We start from the raw sequence: 18903 nt of genomic DNA on the forward strand, positions 1-18903 counted from the left end.
GGCCAAGCTGAGTCTGGTGCTGCCTGACCCGCTGAGTTCCTCCAGCACTCTGCGTTTTGTTTCAGCAAATTATTGCATCTTTGCCAGCTTCCGGAATATCTCACGGCTGATTCTATAATCCGGACACGTTTATCTGCTTTCAATTTTGTGCAGAGAACGGCCAAGGCTTTTAGTTTTTCAATGGCACGATGAAATAATACGATATTTCAATTCACACCGGAAAACACTCTTTCTGCTCATCAAATGAAAGCAAGCCCATTCGTGCTAAGTCTGGGTTCACTCACTCACTCACTCACACACACACACCCACACCCAGTTTACTCTTTTTTTCAGGTGGACTAACCCAGATGGCACAACATCAAAGTAAGTGATGTTGGGGAGTTGTGGGGAAAGTGCTGTGGGGGGGTTTAATTGATTTATAATACGTGGGAACCACAGGCAAGTCAATAGACAATAGGTGCAGGAGGAGGCCATTCGGCCCTTCGAGCCTGTACGCACCGCCATTCAATGTGATCATGGCTGATCATTCTCAATCAGTACCCCGTTCCTGCCTTCTCCCCATACCCCCTGACTCCGCTATCCTTAAGAGCTCTATCCAGCTCTCTCTTGAATGCATTCAGATAATTGGCCTCCACTGCCTTCTGAGGCAGAGAATTCCACAGATTCACAACTCTCTGACTGAAAAAGGTTTTTCCTCAGCTCCGTTCTAAATGGCCTACCCCTTATTCTTAAACTGTGTGTGGCCCCTTGTTCTGGACTCCCCCAACAAGTCAGTTGGATCAATTTGGTTGGTGAGTTCCCATCCACTCACAACATTCTCCACACTCCCGCAAGTGTGAACTCTTACACACTGAGCCATGCTGGGGCCCAAACAACCATAGGGTCTCAAAACTGCTGCACTTAATATTTACAGCGTTCTTTCATATAGTTCCCAATCGTGACCTTGGTCTTCCGGTCACCTCTCACTCTCCACCGCCACCTCTTGTTTTTTGTCCCCGCACTATTTTGGTGAAGCTCAAAGTAAACTTGAGGAACAGCACCTCACCTTCGAACTGGGCACATTGTAGCCCTCTGGAGTCAACACTTGCTTCTCTCTTTCCAACAGTAATTCTGATTCCCACTTGCACCACCTCTGGACCGAGCACTTCAACTCCCCCTCCCGTTCCCAGTCTGACCTTTCTGTCATGGGCCTCCTCCAGTGCCATAGTGAGGCCCACCGGAAATTGGAGGAACAGCACCTCATATTTCGCCTGGGCAGCTTGCAGCCCAGTGGTATGAACATCGACCTCTCCAACTTTAGATAGTTCCTCTGTCCCTCTCTTCCCCTCCACCTTCCCAGATCTCCCTCTATCTTCCTGTCTCCACCTATATCCTTCCTTTGTCCCGCCCCCCTGACATCAGTCTGAAGAAGGGTCTCGACCCGAAACGTCACCCATTCTTTCTCTCCCGAGATGCTGCCTGACCTGCTGAGTTACTCCAGCAGTTTGTGAAATAAATACCTTCGATTTGTACCAGCATCTGCAGTTATTGTCTTATACCTCTGGACCCATGTTTTGTTATTCACCTGCGTCTTATCTGCCCCTCTAGCCTTGCACCTTCACCATTTGTGGCACTTGGTTTCTCCCAGTTCCCACCCCACGATATCCCCTTTGTTGTCTCCACGCCTCCCACTTCTCTTAAAAAATAAAACCTGCCTCGCCTCCATCGTTTCCCAGCTCTGGTGGAAGGTGGTCGGCCTGAAGCATGAGCTGATTCTCCCTCCTCAGACACTGCCTGAGCTGCTGCGTATGTTGCTGTGTGGGCTTTTGCTTTGGTATGACCAGGTTTTTTTCGCTGCCCTCTCGGTCGGCAACCCGAGGGGGAGGCTCCAGAATCCCAGCATCTCATCCTGGTGGCCACGGTTTCCGAGGCCAGACACTGAGTGTTAGCAGTGGGGGAGGGTGCAGGGGGAGAGGGATTTGGGCAGCTACACCTCTCCTGACTGCCCACCAAGCAGCGGGTGGTTTCTGGGCCAGCTGACCCCGCTGTTCCCACTCCACAGTCTGAACTGCCGCACGCACGCAAAGATGCTGCCATTTTGGAAACATTAAGGCGGATTCACAGACCTCCCTGACTCTTGAAGGGACTTCTCCCTGCTTAATGACCACAGTGTCCACAGAATCCTCCCCCATCCAGTGAAGGGGAGTGAGAATGGGCCATTCAGGTCGAGAGTCATGGAGAGATCCTTTGGCCCACCAACCTCCTGCCGACCATCAACCAGTCATTTACCACTAATCCTACCCGAATCCCATTTTATTCTCCCGACATTCCCATCAACTGCCCCTCAGATTCTCCCACTCCCTACACACTGGGGGGCAATTTACAGAGGGGCCAATTAACCTACAAACCCGCACGCCTTTGGGATGTGGGACGAAACCGGAGCACCCGGAGAAAACCCACGCGGTCATAGAAACATAGAAACATCGAAAATAGGTGCAGGAGTAGGCCATTCGGCCCTTCGAGCCTGCACCGCCATTCAATATGATCATGGCTGATCATCCAGCTCAGTAATCTGTACCTGCCTTCTCTCCATACCCTCTGATCCCTTTAGCCACAAGGGCCACATCTAGCTCCCTCTTAAATATAGCCAATGAACTGGCCTCAACTACCTTCTGTGGCAGAGATTTCCACAGACTCACCACTCTCTGTGTGAAGAAATGTTTTCTCATCTCGGTCCTAAAAGACTTCCCCCTTATCCTTAAGCTGTGACCCCTGGTTCTGGACTTCCCCAACATCGGGAACAATCTTCCCACATCTAGCCTCTCCAACCCCTTAAGAATTTTATATGTTTCTATAAGATCCCCCCTCAGTCTTCTAAATTCCAGCGAGTATAAGCCTAGTCTTTCTTCATATGAAAGTCCTGCCATCCCAGGAATCAATCTGGTGAACCTTCTCTGTACTCCCTCTAAGGCTAGAATGTTTTTCCTCAGATTAGGAGACCAAAACTGTACACAATACTCCAGGTGCGGTCTCACCAAGGCCCTGTACAACTGCAGCAGAACCTCCCTGCTCCTATACTCAAATCCTCTTGCTATGAATGCCAACATACCATTGGCTTTCTTCACTGCCTGCTGCACCTGCACGCTTGCTTTCAATGAGTGGTGCACCACGACACCCAGGTCACGTTGCATCTCCCCTTCTTCTAATTGGTCGAAGGGAGAAGGTACAAACTCCACACAGACAGCACCCGAGGTCAGGATTGAACTCGGACCTTTGGCGCTGTGAGGCAGAGGCTGTGTACGGTGCCGCTCGAAGTTATGGTCAGACGGGTGGCGTATACTGTTGAGCACGATGCAGCCATCTCTTATTATTTTTTCTCTCCCGCCCCCCTTTGCAGAATGTTTGGTTTTGTGGCGAAGAAGCAGGGAAGCACATCTGACAACGTCTGCCATCTGTTTGCCGAACTCGACCCAGAGCAGCCGGCGTCCGCCATAGTGAACTTCATCACCAAAGTCATGCTCGGGCCACAGAAGAGATGAGTCAGGGATTTGCTGCATTCAAAGACAAACCAAAGGAGTCACCTGGCCAGGCAAGAAGGATAGCTAGCTCCTCTTGCATCACCCAAAGGAACAAGCTCCCTAACCAGTCCGAAGAAGGGTCTCGACCCGAAACGCCTGTCGCGCTGAGTTACTCCAGCTTTTTGTGTCTATCTTCGGTTTAACCCAGCATCTGCCGTTCCTGCTTACAAGCTTCTTTGGAAACATCCGTGTTCCTCTTAGAAACATTCCCTTCCCTCCGTTTAAGGTCCACTTACTCTAGCCTCTTGGTAGATAATCAGACTGCATGAGATTCCTTTTCATCTGAACTCTGGTTCGATGGCTCCCCTTTGTGAAGTGGTGGTGTCACGTAGAGCCCAGCTCCCCCTCAGAGAGTGGTGGCGAGTTCAGGTGACCATCCTGCACACTGCCTACATTGTGCTCTGCTGAGGATTCTCATTGTAACTGCCCGTGTAAAGGGGAGCCCTGCGGACCTGATTACTGAGTGATGCTGCTGCATGTGAATAGTACCAAGACTATGTGCAAATTGTGAAGGAGGGGGACTAAATAAGGATGAACGGTGCTGTAGGATGATTGGAGGGTGGTAGACAGATTGGGATCAACAGATTGGGATCCAGACTTGTTGAAACCAGGAATTCGCTCAAACATGCATGGGAATTTTCAGCGTATCCGGCGATGCAGTTGCAGTTGTAAACAGTCACCACCATCTTCTTTAGCAGAAAGTCAACTATGCACCGGTCTTTGATCATCAGGCTATCTAGTTCAGAGCAGGTCTAACTGTAACATTAGTCCAAGTGGAGGCGTGGGTTCGGATCCCACTTCTGACACCCTGTTGTGTTGACTGTATAATAACAGAAGCCTTACACCTGGATAATGATCCAAAGCCTTTATTAACTACATAGCAAGCACGACCTCACGCCTGCACGTTCCACTTACACTAACTCGAATCACACAAACAGTGGTCACTCAAAAGCTAAAGGGGGAGTAACTACAAAAGCATGACACATAACATGAGTGACACCATTACACTAATCTACATAGTCCCACAGTGGAAGTGTAATATTGGTCTGATACTTATCGAGACTTTCAATGAAAGCTGCTGAGAACTCAGTTGGATGTGCCTGAAGATGAAGTCTGATGGATTTGGGTGGAACTCCTTGCCAGCAACTCGAGCTCATCTTAACTCGCCAAAGCTTTGTTTTGTGGAACGATAGATAGAATGAACAGTCCTTCCGACTGATGTCAGAATCGGTCAGGCTGGGCACAAACCAGTTCTTGTATCGGGGGGAATTGGATGTGGGCTGGGGTGTGTGTCTCGACTCACAACCAGCGCTGTTCTGTTCAGCAGACAGTCTGAGTTTGCTCAGAAAACAGGCTAATTAAGGAGCGGAGGAAGCAGAAACTACAGCAGCCTTTCCCCCCAGTAGAACCATGAAAGTGGCCAGGCTATCTTCTGAGTTGCTTTCAGTACCCACAAACCAGGCTCGCCTTCCCAAGACAAAAAATCCACATGGAGACCTCGTTTGCAAGGGCTGCTCCTGGGCCATGACACCACGGTTGTTCCAAGACCCTGGGTGCCGAGATGTGAGCTCCGCCTAGATGTTGGCTGAGTGTTGATTTCTGCGACACTTCCCATGGGATGGACGGAGTTTGCTTGCCCCTTTAAGCATTCTCAGCACCAAAGCATTGAAACCCATCCCATGCTCTGCCCTCCCTTCTGCCCAAATTTACACGGGAAGCAATGATCTGTCCACCTGCTGCACAACCTGGCATTTAAAAAAAATGTCCCAATCCCCTGGTAGCAATGTTTCAGGTGGATGAACTCTCACTGGAGCACTGACAGACTTTCCACTGAAACGTCATTGACCTGTCAATGTTAACTGTTTCTCTCTCCATGGATGCTGCCTGACCTGCTGATGTTTCCAGCACTCCCTGTTTTTCCGTCAGGTTCTAGGCATCTGCAGTGTTTGTTTCTGGGTCGATCCGAAATGTTAGCAGGCGTTCTCCCCGAAACTTGCTGCACGTGCCCTGAATTCCCTTGCACGCTGCACCGTCAGAGACATCTTTGATGCTTGGTCGGTTTTGAATGTCAGCACAGCAAAACACTCTGACCCACCAAGAATTCCATGCGACAGATCCCTGAGCGAATCGGGTGTGCGTCAGTCGGTGCCACAGAGTGGCAAAGCATCCTTCATTCAGCAACAGTTACCCTCATTCCCATTATTGCCAGAGTTATAGCACTCCACCTCTCCCAACAACCAGCCTAAATGCATCTCTGGTTTGTGCTTTGGCCTCCTGAGCTGGCCATCTAATTTCACCTTGGGAACCCTCAGATACCACACTCCACCCCCTCAACCCCATTACCACTGGGCTGTGGAAAGGGAGTAAGATGGAACCTAGCCCTCACGCATTCTGTAGCTTTTCTGCAGTTCAAGCTCTTGTCTCTGATCTCCAGAACTGCTCTCTGAATCAGCCTTGACTCATGTTGCATTCAATTATTTGGATCTCACAAGTTGGCCTGCAGAAGCACTCATTTGCCTTTGAAATGCTAGTATAAGTGGCCTGGGTCTCTATTCTAACGTAAAACAGGAACCATGGAGCTAATAACGAACAGTGATGCTCAGCACCAAATTCCTGGATATATATAATATATAGTGTGTGTATGTAACATATTGTGCTGCTTATATGAATGTGTTGATGACAAAGATTGGCTATTATATGATCTCAGAGTGGAGTCACAGCTGACAAATGGTGAATTCACGTGATAGTTTCTGCTGTGCCTATTCAATATGCCAATGTATTTTATTGGGGCACGTAACCGAGAGACCCTTGGAAACGGATTTGTGTCGATGTGTTGTTACCATGGCTCACCACTCCCTTCAGGTGGCTAACATGGATTATGAGTTTCCAGCCTGAACACACAAATGTCCTTCCACACTTCTGTCAGAATGCTCGCGTGACTTCCAACCAAATGCAAAGTCTTGGCCAACACCAGTGAAATGAATGATTTGGTGGTCATTCCACTGCAGATTGTGAGATCTTGCTGTGTGCAATTTACAACACATTTCACTTCAGACACTCGTCAAACGCTTTGGGATATCTTGAGCTTGTGGGAGGTGCTGTAGGAATGTCATTCTTTCCCCCCCCCCCCATTGCAGCTTCCTGCAGAGCTGGTGAGAGGTTGCCACAGACATAGGTCAACCCTCCAACACCAGGCACCAGTGCCTTGTCCTTGAGCACACATGCAAGAGATCTTTTAAAGATACCAAGCAGCTAAGGGACCAACAATGGATGGTCGAAGGGAAGGGTTTTCAGCAGCTTTTGATGGTGAGTGTGGATTTAGCTCAGCAAACACAGACCCCCCCCCAGAGAGCCCTTGCCCAGAATTAAACCACTCTACACAGCCACTCAGTACAAAAGTCTGCAGTGTGGAGATTTGTCTCTCAAACTAATGTGTTTGCAAATGGCCTTCTGGTTACGTGCTTGAATAAAAGGAGGAATCACGAGCATTCATGTCAGTGAAGAAAAATATATTTTTTATGTTCTTGTTCAGATATAGACATCTCAAAAATATTAATCCAAGAGATTTCATTTATTACCATGATAAACAGTCACAAAATGTCAGTCAGTCAGTCAGACACTGCTAACTGTGTTGTAACCCTTATGTTTAACGATATACTCAAAGTCTGGCTTCACAGATTCATCAAGATTGGGGCTCCAGCTCAGAACAACCAGGGCCTTACTGGCAATGTTGCTTTTCCTCGTTGTTGGGGAGGAGGGTGGTTGGGCTGGTGGAATCGGGGATGTTAGTGATGACGAGAGAGGAGATTTGCAGAATGCTGCTCTCTGAGCTCTGATCTCACGTTGGTGCAGGGGCTTGTGGATCGTGAATCTTGCCGGGAGCTCAAAACGAAGAAGGAGGCATGCAATGCGATGATCAGGATTTTGGGGGTACATTGCAGAATGATTCAATACCCAGGGGCCTGAACCATTAATCCAGGGACTCATTCAAATCCCACCATGACAGCTGGAGAAATCAAATTCAGGTAGATTAATTAGATAAATCTGGAATATAAAGCTAGCTCATTGTTGCCCCCCTCTGTTATAATGTATTCTCGAAATGACCAGATTCTCATAAAACCCCATTAATGCACCACTGTGCTTAAGGGAAGGAAATCTGCCTACCTTATCCCAGATGTGATTCCAGACTTTTAACTGCTCTCTCAGAGCCACTCGGCTCAAGGGCCAGGGAAGTGCGGACTATAAACACCATGGCTTTTGAAGGAATAATAAATCAAAATTAGAATTATTGGGCTCCCCAAGCAGTGGTGGGGAGATGAGAGAGAGTGGCAGGTCCCACTCACCTGCACATACATGGAATGGGTTCTATATTAGACAGTGGCCTTTCTCATCCTTGGTCTAATTTGCCCATCGCGAAAAGATGTCATCCCTTCAAGTACTCAAGGGGTGGGGCGGGGAAGTGATGATTGCCCAGCAAAGTCTGGAACCCACTTTGCCTGTGGGGTACTGGCTGTTACTTTACGAATATGTGATGCTGAGGTAGCCCTTGGACTGAGTGGCAAAAAGGTATATATTTGAAGAGCTTTCAACATTACTGTATATTACATATTTTAATCAAAGTCTATAGTTTTATTTGTATAGCTCAGACATTTATTTTGCCTGATAATGGAGAATTTATGGAATAAGCTTTAGTCAAGAATGTATAATATATTATCCTTATGCCATTACTTTTTTTGTGTACGAGGTGTGATATCAAACACCAGCTAAACACGTTGCGTATTCTTTTGTGGGTGTGCCTTGTGTAAGTGTCTGTTTTCCAAGCACACAGCGAAGTTCGACCCTTGTATTCTCCTGTTGAATTCAGCTCCAAGGATGTCTTCTTGCCCTTTTCCCCCCAAACCTTTACATGAAGTTGGCTGGTGCAGGTGGGACTGGCCAGGAGCTGGTGATGATCTCAGTCGGGACATAAAGAAGGGGCACCCTCTTCGGCTCATCAGCTGTCCATTTCCCCTACAAACAAATCATTTCTGCATGAAAATGTGCATTGGTGTGCGGCTGCTTTCTAGTTGGGAAAAGACTTAGAACTTGGTCTCACACTTCGAGACCTGAAGCCCCCTCATTCACTTTCTGAGGCCATGGGTTGAATTGCACAGCACCATTCAATGTCCAGATTTCAATCAAGAGTGACCTCGAAGTTAATAGCTAGAGGTGAGGACATTCACATATGCGACAGGAAAAGATGCTAAAAGAAATTGTAACGAGGTGAATAATTCAGAGGTTTTACAGAAAAATAAATCAGGCTTTAAAAAGTTGCTGGTATAATTGCGCAAGAAGCATGTTAGGTTTTCTGTGCTGAAGAACGGAGGGGGAAAGAGAGGGTAAGTGACAAATGCCACTGGAGAGTTCAGTAGAGCTCCTGTCAGTTATAACATTAATTTTAGGATGAAAGACGAGGTGAAAGATCTCCATGGGACAGCTCGCTCCCATAGTTGATCAGAGTGACTTGGACTTTTGTTTGCTGTGTTAAATCTTTGTCCTTTTTATTTAAACAAAACACAGGAAAATCCTGCTTTGCTTTGGTTCTACCTGGAAACAGCTTCTGTTGCAGGAGAAGTTTTTTTCCCCCCCACCCCTCTCCCCTCCCTCCACCTGAGGCACGCTCCTTACGCAAATGACCAACATTGGATAGGCTTGGATAGAGTGGATGTGGAGAGGATGTTTCCACTAGTGGGAGAGTCTAGGACCAGAGGGCACAGCCTCAGAATTAAAGGATGTTTTTTTAGGAAGGAGATGAGGAGAAATTCCTTTAGTCAGAGGCTGGAGAATCTGTGGAATTCTTTGCCACAGAAGGCTGTGGAACCCATCAGTGAATATTTTTAAGGCAGAGATAGATAGATTAGTACGGGTGTCAGGGGTTATGGGGAGGAGAATGGGGTTAGGAAGGAAAGATAGATCAGCCATGATTGAATGGCAGAGTAGACTTGATGGGCCGAATTGTCGAATTCTACTCCGATTCCTTATGACCTTATGATCTTATTTGTTTACCAGTCCTGACCCCGACATGGCAACAAGCTATTTGATCACAACCATAACTGCCTTGTCCACACAGCACATTTCCAGCAGGGGTTGTCAATGAGCACTTGGGAATCCTGGATTGTATCAAGGGGATCAAAGCAGTATTTGTGTCAGTAAATGCCCTTACTTTACCTGGTTGAACTCGGCCAGATTTAACCCTGGCTCAGTTGGGGAACATTATAAATGTACGCCATTTGTGGGTAGGTTTTGAGGCCGAGACAAGCACTGACTGACTTGTTTTCACCTCTGTTCCTCTAGACCATGTGTGATAAGTGTGTGCTTGGAGCAGTTGAGAGGATATTTTGTTTTCTTGTACTAGCAGTGGGAAGAATGCTACAGTGGCGCCGCCTGCTGGAAGATGTGAGATGCTGTTGGAATTTGTTTAAATGTTTCCCGTGCCAATGCAGAGTTTATGGGACTTCTGTGCTGCAATGTATAACAGAATTTAATTTGTTAATAAAACAGCAATCGCTAGAAATTATTTCTAAAGACGTTGAGTTGCATTTACATCAAATGATTTTTAGAAATTATTTTAAGTAAGAATGGCCAACGGATTGTCATTAAACCCTCTGGTTACTTCAAGTCAAGTCAAATCAATTTTATTTGTATAGCACATTTAAAAACAACCCACGTTGACCAAAGTGCTGTACATCAGTTCAGGTACTAAGAAACGAACATACAATGGCACACAAACATAACAGCACATACATAAACCGTTCACAGCGCCCCCTCAGAGGGCCTCAAACGCTAGGGAGTAGAAGTAGGTTTTGAGCCTGGACTTAAAGGAGTCGATGGAGGGGGCAGTTCTGATGGGGAGAGGGATGCTGTTCCACAGTCTAGGAGCTGCAACCGCAAAAGCGCGGTCACCCCTGAGCTTAAGCCTAGACCGCGGGATAGTCAGTAGCCCCAAGTCGGCCGACCTGAGGGACCTGGAGATAGAGTGGTGGGTTAGAAGATTTTTGATATAGGGGGGGGGGGGGGCAAGCCCGTTTAGGGCTTTGTATGTGAATAGGAGGAGCTTGGAGTTGATTCTGTACCGTACTGGGAGCCAGTGGAGAGAGGCCAGAATCGGGGTGATGTGGTCCCTTTTACGGGTACCCGTCAGGAGTCTCGCTGCGGCGTTTTGGACCAATTGCAGGCGGGACAGGGAAGATTGGCTGATCCCAGTGTATAGGGAGTTGCAGTGGCCTAGGTGGGAGGAGATGAATGCGTGACTGATTTTTTCAATGCCGTCAAATTGGAGGAATGGTTTGATTTTAGCTATGGTACGAAGCTGGAAGAAGCTGGCTTTTACCACAGCGTTGACTTGCTTGTCAAACTTTAATGCAGAGTCAAATATCACGCCCAGGTTTTTGACATGCAGTTTGACCAGGGAGGATAGGCTCCCAAGGCTGCCTGTTATCGTTTTGATGGAGTCAGGGGGGGCCGAATAGGATGACCTCAGACTTGCTCTCGTTTAGTTGAAGGAAGTTCTGTGCCATCCAACATTTTATGTCCTCAAGGCAGTGCATGAGGCTGATTACATTTGACCGGTCGTTGGGTTTCAGGGGGAGATAAAGCAGTGTGTCATCCGCATAGCAGTGGAAAGAAATGCCGTGCCTTTGAATGATTTGGCCGAGGGGGAGCATGTATAGAGAGTAGAGAATGGGGCCTAGGATGGAGCCTTGTGGAACCCCGCAGGAGAGGCTAGCTGGGGAAGAGGAATCATTGCCTATGTTGATGGAGAAACTCCTATTTTTGAGTTACGAAACGAACCAGCTTAGGGCAGTGCCATCAACGCCAACCCCGTACTGGAGACGGTCAATAAGGATGGTGTGGTACACTGTATCGAACGCTGCGCTGAGGTCGAGAAGGAGCAAGATTGCACAGTCGGAGGACATAAAATGTTGGATGGCACAGAACTTCCTTCAACTAAACATAGCCAATGAACTGGCCTCAACTACCTTCTGTGGCAGAGAATTCCACAGACTCAACAAGGCAGACTCTGTGCTGTGGTGGGCTCTGAAACCTGACTGGAAACTTTCCAGGAAACTTCAGGGTGGAAATCTCTCTTTATCAGTCTGGACTATATGTAACTCCAGGCCCATGAGTGCGGTTGACTCCTAAGTACCCTGACTGCAATGCAAGTTCGAGGGCAATTAAGAATGGACCATATATCCTCGCTTTGCCATCGACTCCCACGTCTCGTGAGAGGACAAATTATATTTTAAATGCGTTGAAGCCACGTCAACAAGAAACGGTGCAATCACCAGACACCAAACAGATAAGGCGGTGTGCGTGAGCATCTGATGTGATGGAATATTGATTGAGAGACGGGGCTCATACAACGATTAAGGTAATAGACTGGGAAATGCCCGACCACGGGGCAATGTGGATGGGATTTGGGACGCCAAATACCGACTGAGTTACCTGGGGAATATTACAATCCACTAAAATAGCATGTTTCCTATTGAGGGATGCAAAATGAGGAAGGGTCTCGACCCGATATGTCACGCATTCCTTCTCTCCAGAGAAGCTGCCTGACCTGCTGAGTTACTCCAGCATTTTGTGATAACGAAAAGGAACGGTGAGTATTCTATCCGCATAAGGGACAGAACAAGGGAATGCGACCACTGACTGTTGTCAAAGGAAAGTAAGATACTTTTCACTGAAGAATTAGAAGAAGAAATCCGGAACCCAGGAGGACTGGCACGGCAACACATTTTCAGGAAAGGGGCATCAAACAGACACCTCTGTTTCTGCACGGTGGCGCAGCGATAGAGTTGCTGCCTCAGAGACCCGGGTTCGATCCTGACCACGGGTGCTGTCTGTGCGGAGTTTGTACGTTCTCCCCGGGACCGCGTGGGTTTTATCCGGGTGCTCCGGTTTTCTCCCCACACCCCAAAGACGAGCGGGTTTGTAGGTTAATTGGCCTCTGAATAATACAAAAAAATGGGAGCAATTTTTGATGAGTGTAAATGGGTGGCCGATGGTCGGCCAGCGAGTAAAATGGCTTGTTTCCATGCTGTATCTCCCTGGCTCAAGACCTGAATGAAAAATCTGACCAAAACAAATGCTGCAGGGAAAGTAAGTGGAATCCCTCCAATATTTTTTTCCAGGCTCTCAGATATGGGCACGGAGGGGTTTGAAATCAGGGGGTAAATTGAGCCCGGAAATGCTGCTGGGACCAAGAGCGACGGGGAGGGCGGGTGAGACGGGTTTGGACTTAGGAGGACGTGGACAGCAAGTTTCACGTTGACGATGTTGGAGGCTGCCCGTTGGAAGAGATTGTAAAAAGGATAACAATAAAAGGTCCAAATAATATTGACAGGACACCCAGTTCTCCCGGTTCAACCTGATGTGATGTTATTTCGATGCAAGTTCCTCAATAGCTTACAGGGAAATTACACTAGAATGATACAATGGGGCTGCAACTATTTGAAATGCCATTACATTGGGACATTTGAAACTAGTTATTTTGCATTCCAGAAGTGTTTCCAAGTGGCCGTATGTCAGGAGAGACACCAAACCTCAGATGTGCAATGATTCGCCCTGGGCAGCTCTGGAGGAACGGCATTCCTTGCTAAAACGTCCCCAGCAAAGTAGTCACAAAAAGCTGCAGTGACTCAGCGGGACGGGCAGCGTCTCTGGAGGGAAGGAATGGGTGACGTTTCGGGTCGAGACCCTTCATCAGACTGCTAAGTAGACCCGGCAAAGTAGTAGCAGGAAGTGACCGGTTGCTTCCTGAGCGAGCAACACAACAAACACCACACTTACCAAAAAAATTATCCGAGTATTTCCATCATGTAAACTTGACATTCGGCCCCACTGATCCATGCTGGTCACTCATCATCTCATCATCAAAGCAGCTGCTCCGCTCATTTCCTTGCAATGTAACGACCTACTCGCCTCCTGAAGATTGCTTGAATGAAACCTATTCCAAGAGTGTTTTGATTTGTTCAGGTATTGTATCTCACCGCTACATTTAAGACATGGAGAGACCTGGTAAGGGGTTGGAGGTTCCAAAACCTGGGGCTGTGCGCTGGTTGAAGGGTTAGGCATTTGGGGCTGATGGGTCGAATGGCTTCCTCCTGTCCCCCCAACATAGAGATATGAGAGTGTCTGGAAAAGGGCGCTCGGGATATTTTAACGCAACCAAATGCTAACACAAGCATAACACGTTGGAAACACTAAGCAAGTCAGACAGCATCTGTGGAGAAAGAAACAATTAATCAGGTCCGGTGCCCCACAGAGAGAAAACAAGTAAGTTTTCATTGGCAGCGAAGGTGGTGGAGGGGGGAATGGTAGAACAGAGGGAATATCCTGGGATGGCAGGACTTTCATATGAAGAAAGACTGGATAGACTCGACTTGTACTCGCTGGAATTTAGAAGATTGAGGGGGGATCTTATAGAAACGTACAAAATTCTTAAGGGGTTGGACAGGCTAGATGCAGGAAGATTGTTCCCGATGTTGGGGAAGTCCAGAACAAGGGGGTCACAGTTTAAGGATAAGGGGGAAGTCTTTTAGGACCGAGATGAGAACGTTTTTTTTCACACAGAGTGGTGAATCTGTGGAATTCTCTGCCACAGAAGGTAGTTGAGGCCAGTTCATTGGCTATATTTAAGAGGGAGTTAGATGTGGCCCTTGTGGCTAAAGGGATCAGGGGGTATGGAGAGAAGGCAGGTACGGGATACTGAGTTGGATGATCAGCCATGATCATATTGAATGGCGGTGCAGGCTCGAAGGGCCGAATGGCCTACTCCTGCACCTATTTTCTATGTTTCTATCTGTGATCGGATGAGACAAAATGTGCTAATATGGCAGACATTAAAAAACCCATGGAGTAGGTAGAAAAGGATTGAAGTGGACTTCATTGGTATCGATTTATTGTTATGAGTACCGTGATACAGTGAAAACCTTGTATGTGTGCTGTCGAGTCAAATCATACCATACATGAGTGCAGTCAAACCATACATGAGTACAAGAGGTAGTGCAAAAAGAGAAAATAAACATGAGCAGATTAAAAAATAGTGCAAGGGCTGCAACGAGGCAGATCGAGAGATCGTGAATGCATCCTGAGCTTATGAGTGGGGCATTCAAGAGTCTGATAACAGTAGAGAAGAAGCCGTCCGTGAATCTGGTGGTACTTCCTTTCAAGCTTTTGTATCTTTTGTCCAACAGGAGAGGGGAGAAGAGGGAATGATTGGGTTGTGACTGGTCCTTGATTATATTGGCTGCTTCCCTGATGCAACGTGAAGTGTAGATGGAGCCGGAGACTAATTTGTCTCATGGAATGGGCTGCACTCACAACTCTCTGCAATCTCCGACGGTCTTGGGCGGAGCAGTTTTCGTATCAAGCAATGATGCATGCCATCGGATGCTTTCTACGATGTATCTGAGGAGTTGATAAACATCATCAGAATCAGAATCAGAATTACCTTATGTCTGAAGAAGGGTCTCGACCCGAAACGTCACCCATTCCTTCTCTCCCGAGATGCTGCCTGACCTGCTGAGTTACTCCAGCGTTTTGTGAATAAATACCTCAGAATTACCTTTATTGTCATAAAAATAAAAATAAAGTCTTTTGGACGTGATTTCGTCATCCACAGTCCAACAGTAAGAGCATTAAAATAAACAATTTCACACACAACCACAAACCAACACAAAACAACAAAAAAAGACATGCTGAAATTCTTTAATCTTCTGAGGAAGTAGAGTGCTTTCTCAGCCATAGAGTTGGACCAGGGCAAAATGTTGATGATATTTATGCCTGGGAACTTGAAGCTCTCGACCATCTCTACTCCAGCACCATTGATGCAGACTGGGGTGTACTCCAACCCAGTTCCTGAAATTGATGACTAGCACCTTTGTTGAATGATGGAGCAGGTGCAAAGCTAGAACGGTCTACTCCTGTGTACCTAACTGTGAAAGTTATTGGAATGTACATCACCATTTAGCTGCTGCTTGCAAACTATGAGCTACACCCTGCAGCAGCCCACAAAACCTCAAACTCCAACAGAGCAAATCAATCTGCTTAAGGAGAGTCAGGGGGGTATGGGGAGAAGGCAGGAACGGGGTATTGATTGAGAATAATCAGCCATGATCACATTGAATGGCGGTGCTGGCTCGAAGGGCCGAATGGCCTCCTCCTGCACCTATTGTCTATTGTCTATTAATGCCCATGAGGCATTCTCCTGGAGGTGCAGTGAGAGAAATGGAAAGAGCCAATGGAGATTAAAATGCAGCAGGAAATGCTTTGCACGACATACATCCTGTTATCCGTATCTCAGCAACACCAGATACCAGCGTTGTTTGCATCCCGTACTGTTTACAAAGAAGGGTGGGGTATGAGAGTTTCACTTTAAACTGGCCAGTTTCCCCAGTTTAATCAGGAACAATGAGCAGGTGGTAGAGCCACATCACACTGCATCTGACAATAGACAATAGATGCAGGAGGAGGCCATTCGACCCTTCGAGCCAGCACCGCCATTCAATGTGATCATGGCTGATCATTCTCAATCAGTACCCCATTCCTGCCTTCTCCCCATACCCCCTGACTCAGCTATCCTTAAGAGCTCTATCTAGCTCTCCCTTGAATGCATTCAGAGAATTGGCCTCCACTGCCTTCTGAGGCAGAGAATTCCACAGATTCACAACTCTCTGACTGAAAAAGTTTTTCCTCATCTCAGTTCTAAATGGCCTACCCCTTATTCTTAAACTGTGGCCCCTTGTTCTGGACTCCCCCAACATTGGGAACATGTTTCCTGCCTCTAACGTGTCCAACCCTGCTTTCTCCCAGTGAGGTCACCACTGTACTATGGGAAACCAGGCAACCAATTTATACACAGCAAGATTCCACAAACAGCACCATGTTAATAACCATATCAGGTTTCCAAGATCTTGATCGAATGATAAACCGTTGCCCTGAGAACTGGGAAGAAATTGCTGGTTCTTTGGAATAGTGCTGGGGGTGCTTTAACAGCCATTCATGAGTAGGCAGGGCTTTGGCTCAATCCCTCATCCCTCAAGATGGCGTTCCTGACAGTCTCACACCCCTGCCACACTGGATCACTGCTTGGGTTTTTGATTGAGAGTCTGTGCAGCACATCACTCAAGGGCAGCATTGGTATAAATTGAACCTCCTGTGTATGCAGGTGGCCCTACAACCTTGACTGGGTATTAGAACCAAGTTGTAGTACATCCAAATACAATGCTTTCCATTGTGCAAGTGTACAATTGGTAAGAGTCATTGGAGACATGCTGAATTTCCTTGGTCTTCGGAGGAAGTAGAGGCATTGGTGTGCTTTTGTGGGTGTAGTCTAGGTGAGAACATTGTCGAAGAGCAAGAAAACTCAACCCTCATGAGTTCTTCCAGCAATTTGGTTTATGTTCCATTTCCCAGCATCTGCAGCTACTTGTGTCTCCATATTATTGTTCCACTGCAAACACTCCTCAAGGTACGCCTACCTTTAAGTTCCCCTCCTCTCTCCAATGGGAGTTCTGAGAGTCTCTCTCTCACTGCCTCCCTCCTGTGATTTTACTGCTCTCTTGTTCTTTGACCATGTTCTCACCCAGACTAGTTACCAGTGCCACGTATTTCTCCATTCCTCTATTCCCCCGTACCTGGTCCATCCATCAACCCTCACCTGGATCCAGGTGTCTCGTTCTCACACCTTACACTCCCTTATTTCTGTATCTCTCCCTCCCCTGACTCTCAGTCTGAAGAAGGGTCTCCCATTCCTTCTTTCCAGAGATGCTGCCTATCCCGCTGTTACTCCAGCATTTTGTGTCCATCTTCCACCTATTGCACGTCAGTTCCACCCCGTCCCCTGCATCTTCCAGTCCAGAGGAAGGATCCCGACTTGGAATATTGTCTGTCCATTCTCTCCACAGATTCTGCCTGACCTGCTGACCTCCTCCGGCATTGTCTTTTTTTGTTGTGTGGTAGGGATTAAGTTGACTGGGGCTGTTCCTCAAGAGTTGAGATTGCATTGAAACCGACAACATTTCTCAAGGGCTTGGCAGTCTGGATGTTCTGGCTGAGGAGCCCAGGACCAGGGGCCATAATAAACCTAAACCCAAATCAGTCCTGACCTTAATTAATGGCAGGGTTGACTCTTCTTCCCAATTCTTATGTTTCCCCCAATCCCTTTCGCTGCCACACAATGTCTCCTTTCCCCAGTCCAAACCATGTCTCCCCTACAGACCCACCCCACCCTTTCTCTCCACAAGACCTCCTCTCCTCTCCACACCACCAACCTGTCTGCTGCTGGTCCCGCTTATCCCTGCTTGTGCGGCCCGGATTGGAGTCGGGGTGTCTGGCACTGATGATGGAAATGATTGCAAGTTCTCCTTCCCTCTCAGGCACAAAGCGCTGGAGTAACTCAGCAGATCGGGCAGCATCTCCGGAGGACATCGTTTCCAGACATCCATGTTCTCCAGAGATGCTGCCTGACCTGCTGAGTTACTCCAGCACTTTGTGTCCTTTGGTGTATTAACAAGCAGCTGCAGTTCTTTGTTTCTACTCTTTCCCTCTGTTTGACTATACCATGCAGAATTGGTAGGGAAACAACTTTTATAATAAAAACGTCCACGAACTTCTGTGTGTTCATAACTGGAAAACTCCATCAGAGATAGACACAAACTGAAGAAGGGTCTCGACCCGAAATATCTCCCATTCCTTCTCTCCAGAGATGCTGCCTGTCCTGTTGAGTTACTCCAGCATTTTGTGTCTATCTTCGGTGTAAACCAGCATCTGCAGTTTCTCCCTGCACATGTGAACATTGAGGATGGATACAAAATGCTGGACTAACTCAGTGGGTCTGACTGAGTGTAAAGAAGGGTTCCAACTCGAAACGTCGCCTATCCATGCTCTCCAGAGATGCTGTCTGACCCGCTGAGTTACTCCAGCACTCTGTGAAACGTCGCCTATCCATGCTCTCCACAGATGCTGCCTGACCTGCTGAGTTACTCCAGCACTTTGTGTCTAAGTTCTGATAGACCAGCATCTGCAGTTCCTTCCTACAAACTCCATCAGTGTTGCGATTTGCCCAACTGTCCCCGCCCCATCCCGCTCCGCGTCGTCTCCATTGGCTCATCCCTTGTACTCCACCGCGTTCATTGGCCACCTGTGTGGCGACATTTGACCACTGGGGGAGCAGAAGCCCCAGTTCGGCCGCTGTGATTGGCCGGCTGCGGCGGCGGGGCCTCGGTGACGGCACAATGCACTTGTTGCAGTGACGCGCGCGCCGCTGGGTTGGTTGGCGGCCGCTGCCAATCACAGGCGTGCC

General features: G+C 47.7%; 1 protein-coding gene across 8 annotated transcripts in view; it reads left to right on the plus strand.

Moving 5' to 3' along the window:
• The window catches only part of LOC144611997 (tensin-2-like), a 225602-nt gene extending 215526 nt beyond the window's left edge, over window positions 1–10076 (plus strand). For 7 of the 8 annotated variants that reach the window (XM_078431400.1, XM_078431401.1, XM_078431407.1 and 4 more), the window contains exons 28-29: window positions 334–363; window positions 3377–10076. In XM_078431400.1, coding sequence (XP_078287526.1) covers window positions 334–363; window positions 3377–3518 — 172 coding nt within the window. In that variant the 3' untranslated portion in view covers window positions 3519–10076. The remainder of the gene's footprint in view (window positions 1–333; window positions 364–3376) is intronic. The other variant, XM_078431402.1, reaches the window with a different exon arrangement.
• Window positions 10077–18903: the final 8827 nt, after the last annotated feature.

Source organism: Rhinoraja longicauda, chromosome 42, assembly GCF_053455715.1.
Source record: "Rhinoraja longicauda isolate Sanriku21f chromosome 42, sRhiLon1.1, whole genome shotgun sequence".
In the NCBI taxonomy this organism is placed as follows: Eukaryota; Metazoa; Chordata; class Chondrichthyes; order Rajiformes; family Arhynchobatidae; genus Rhinoraja; species Rhinoraja longicauda.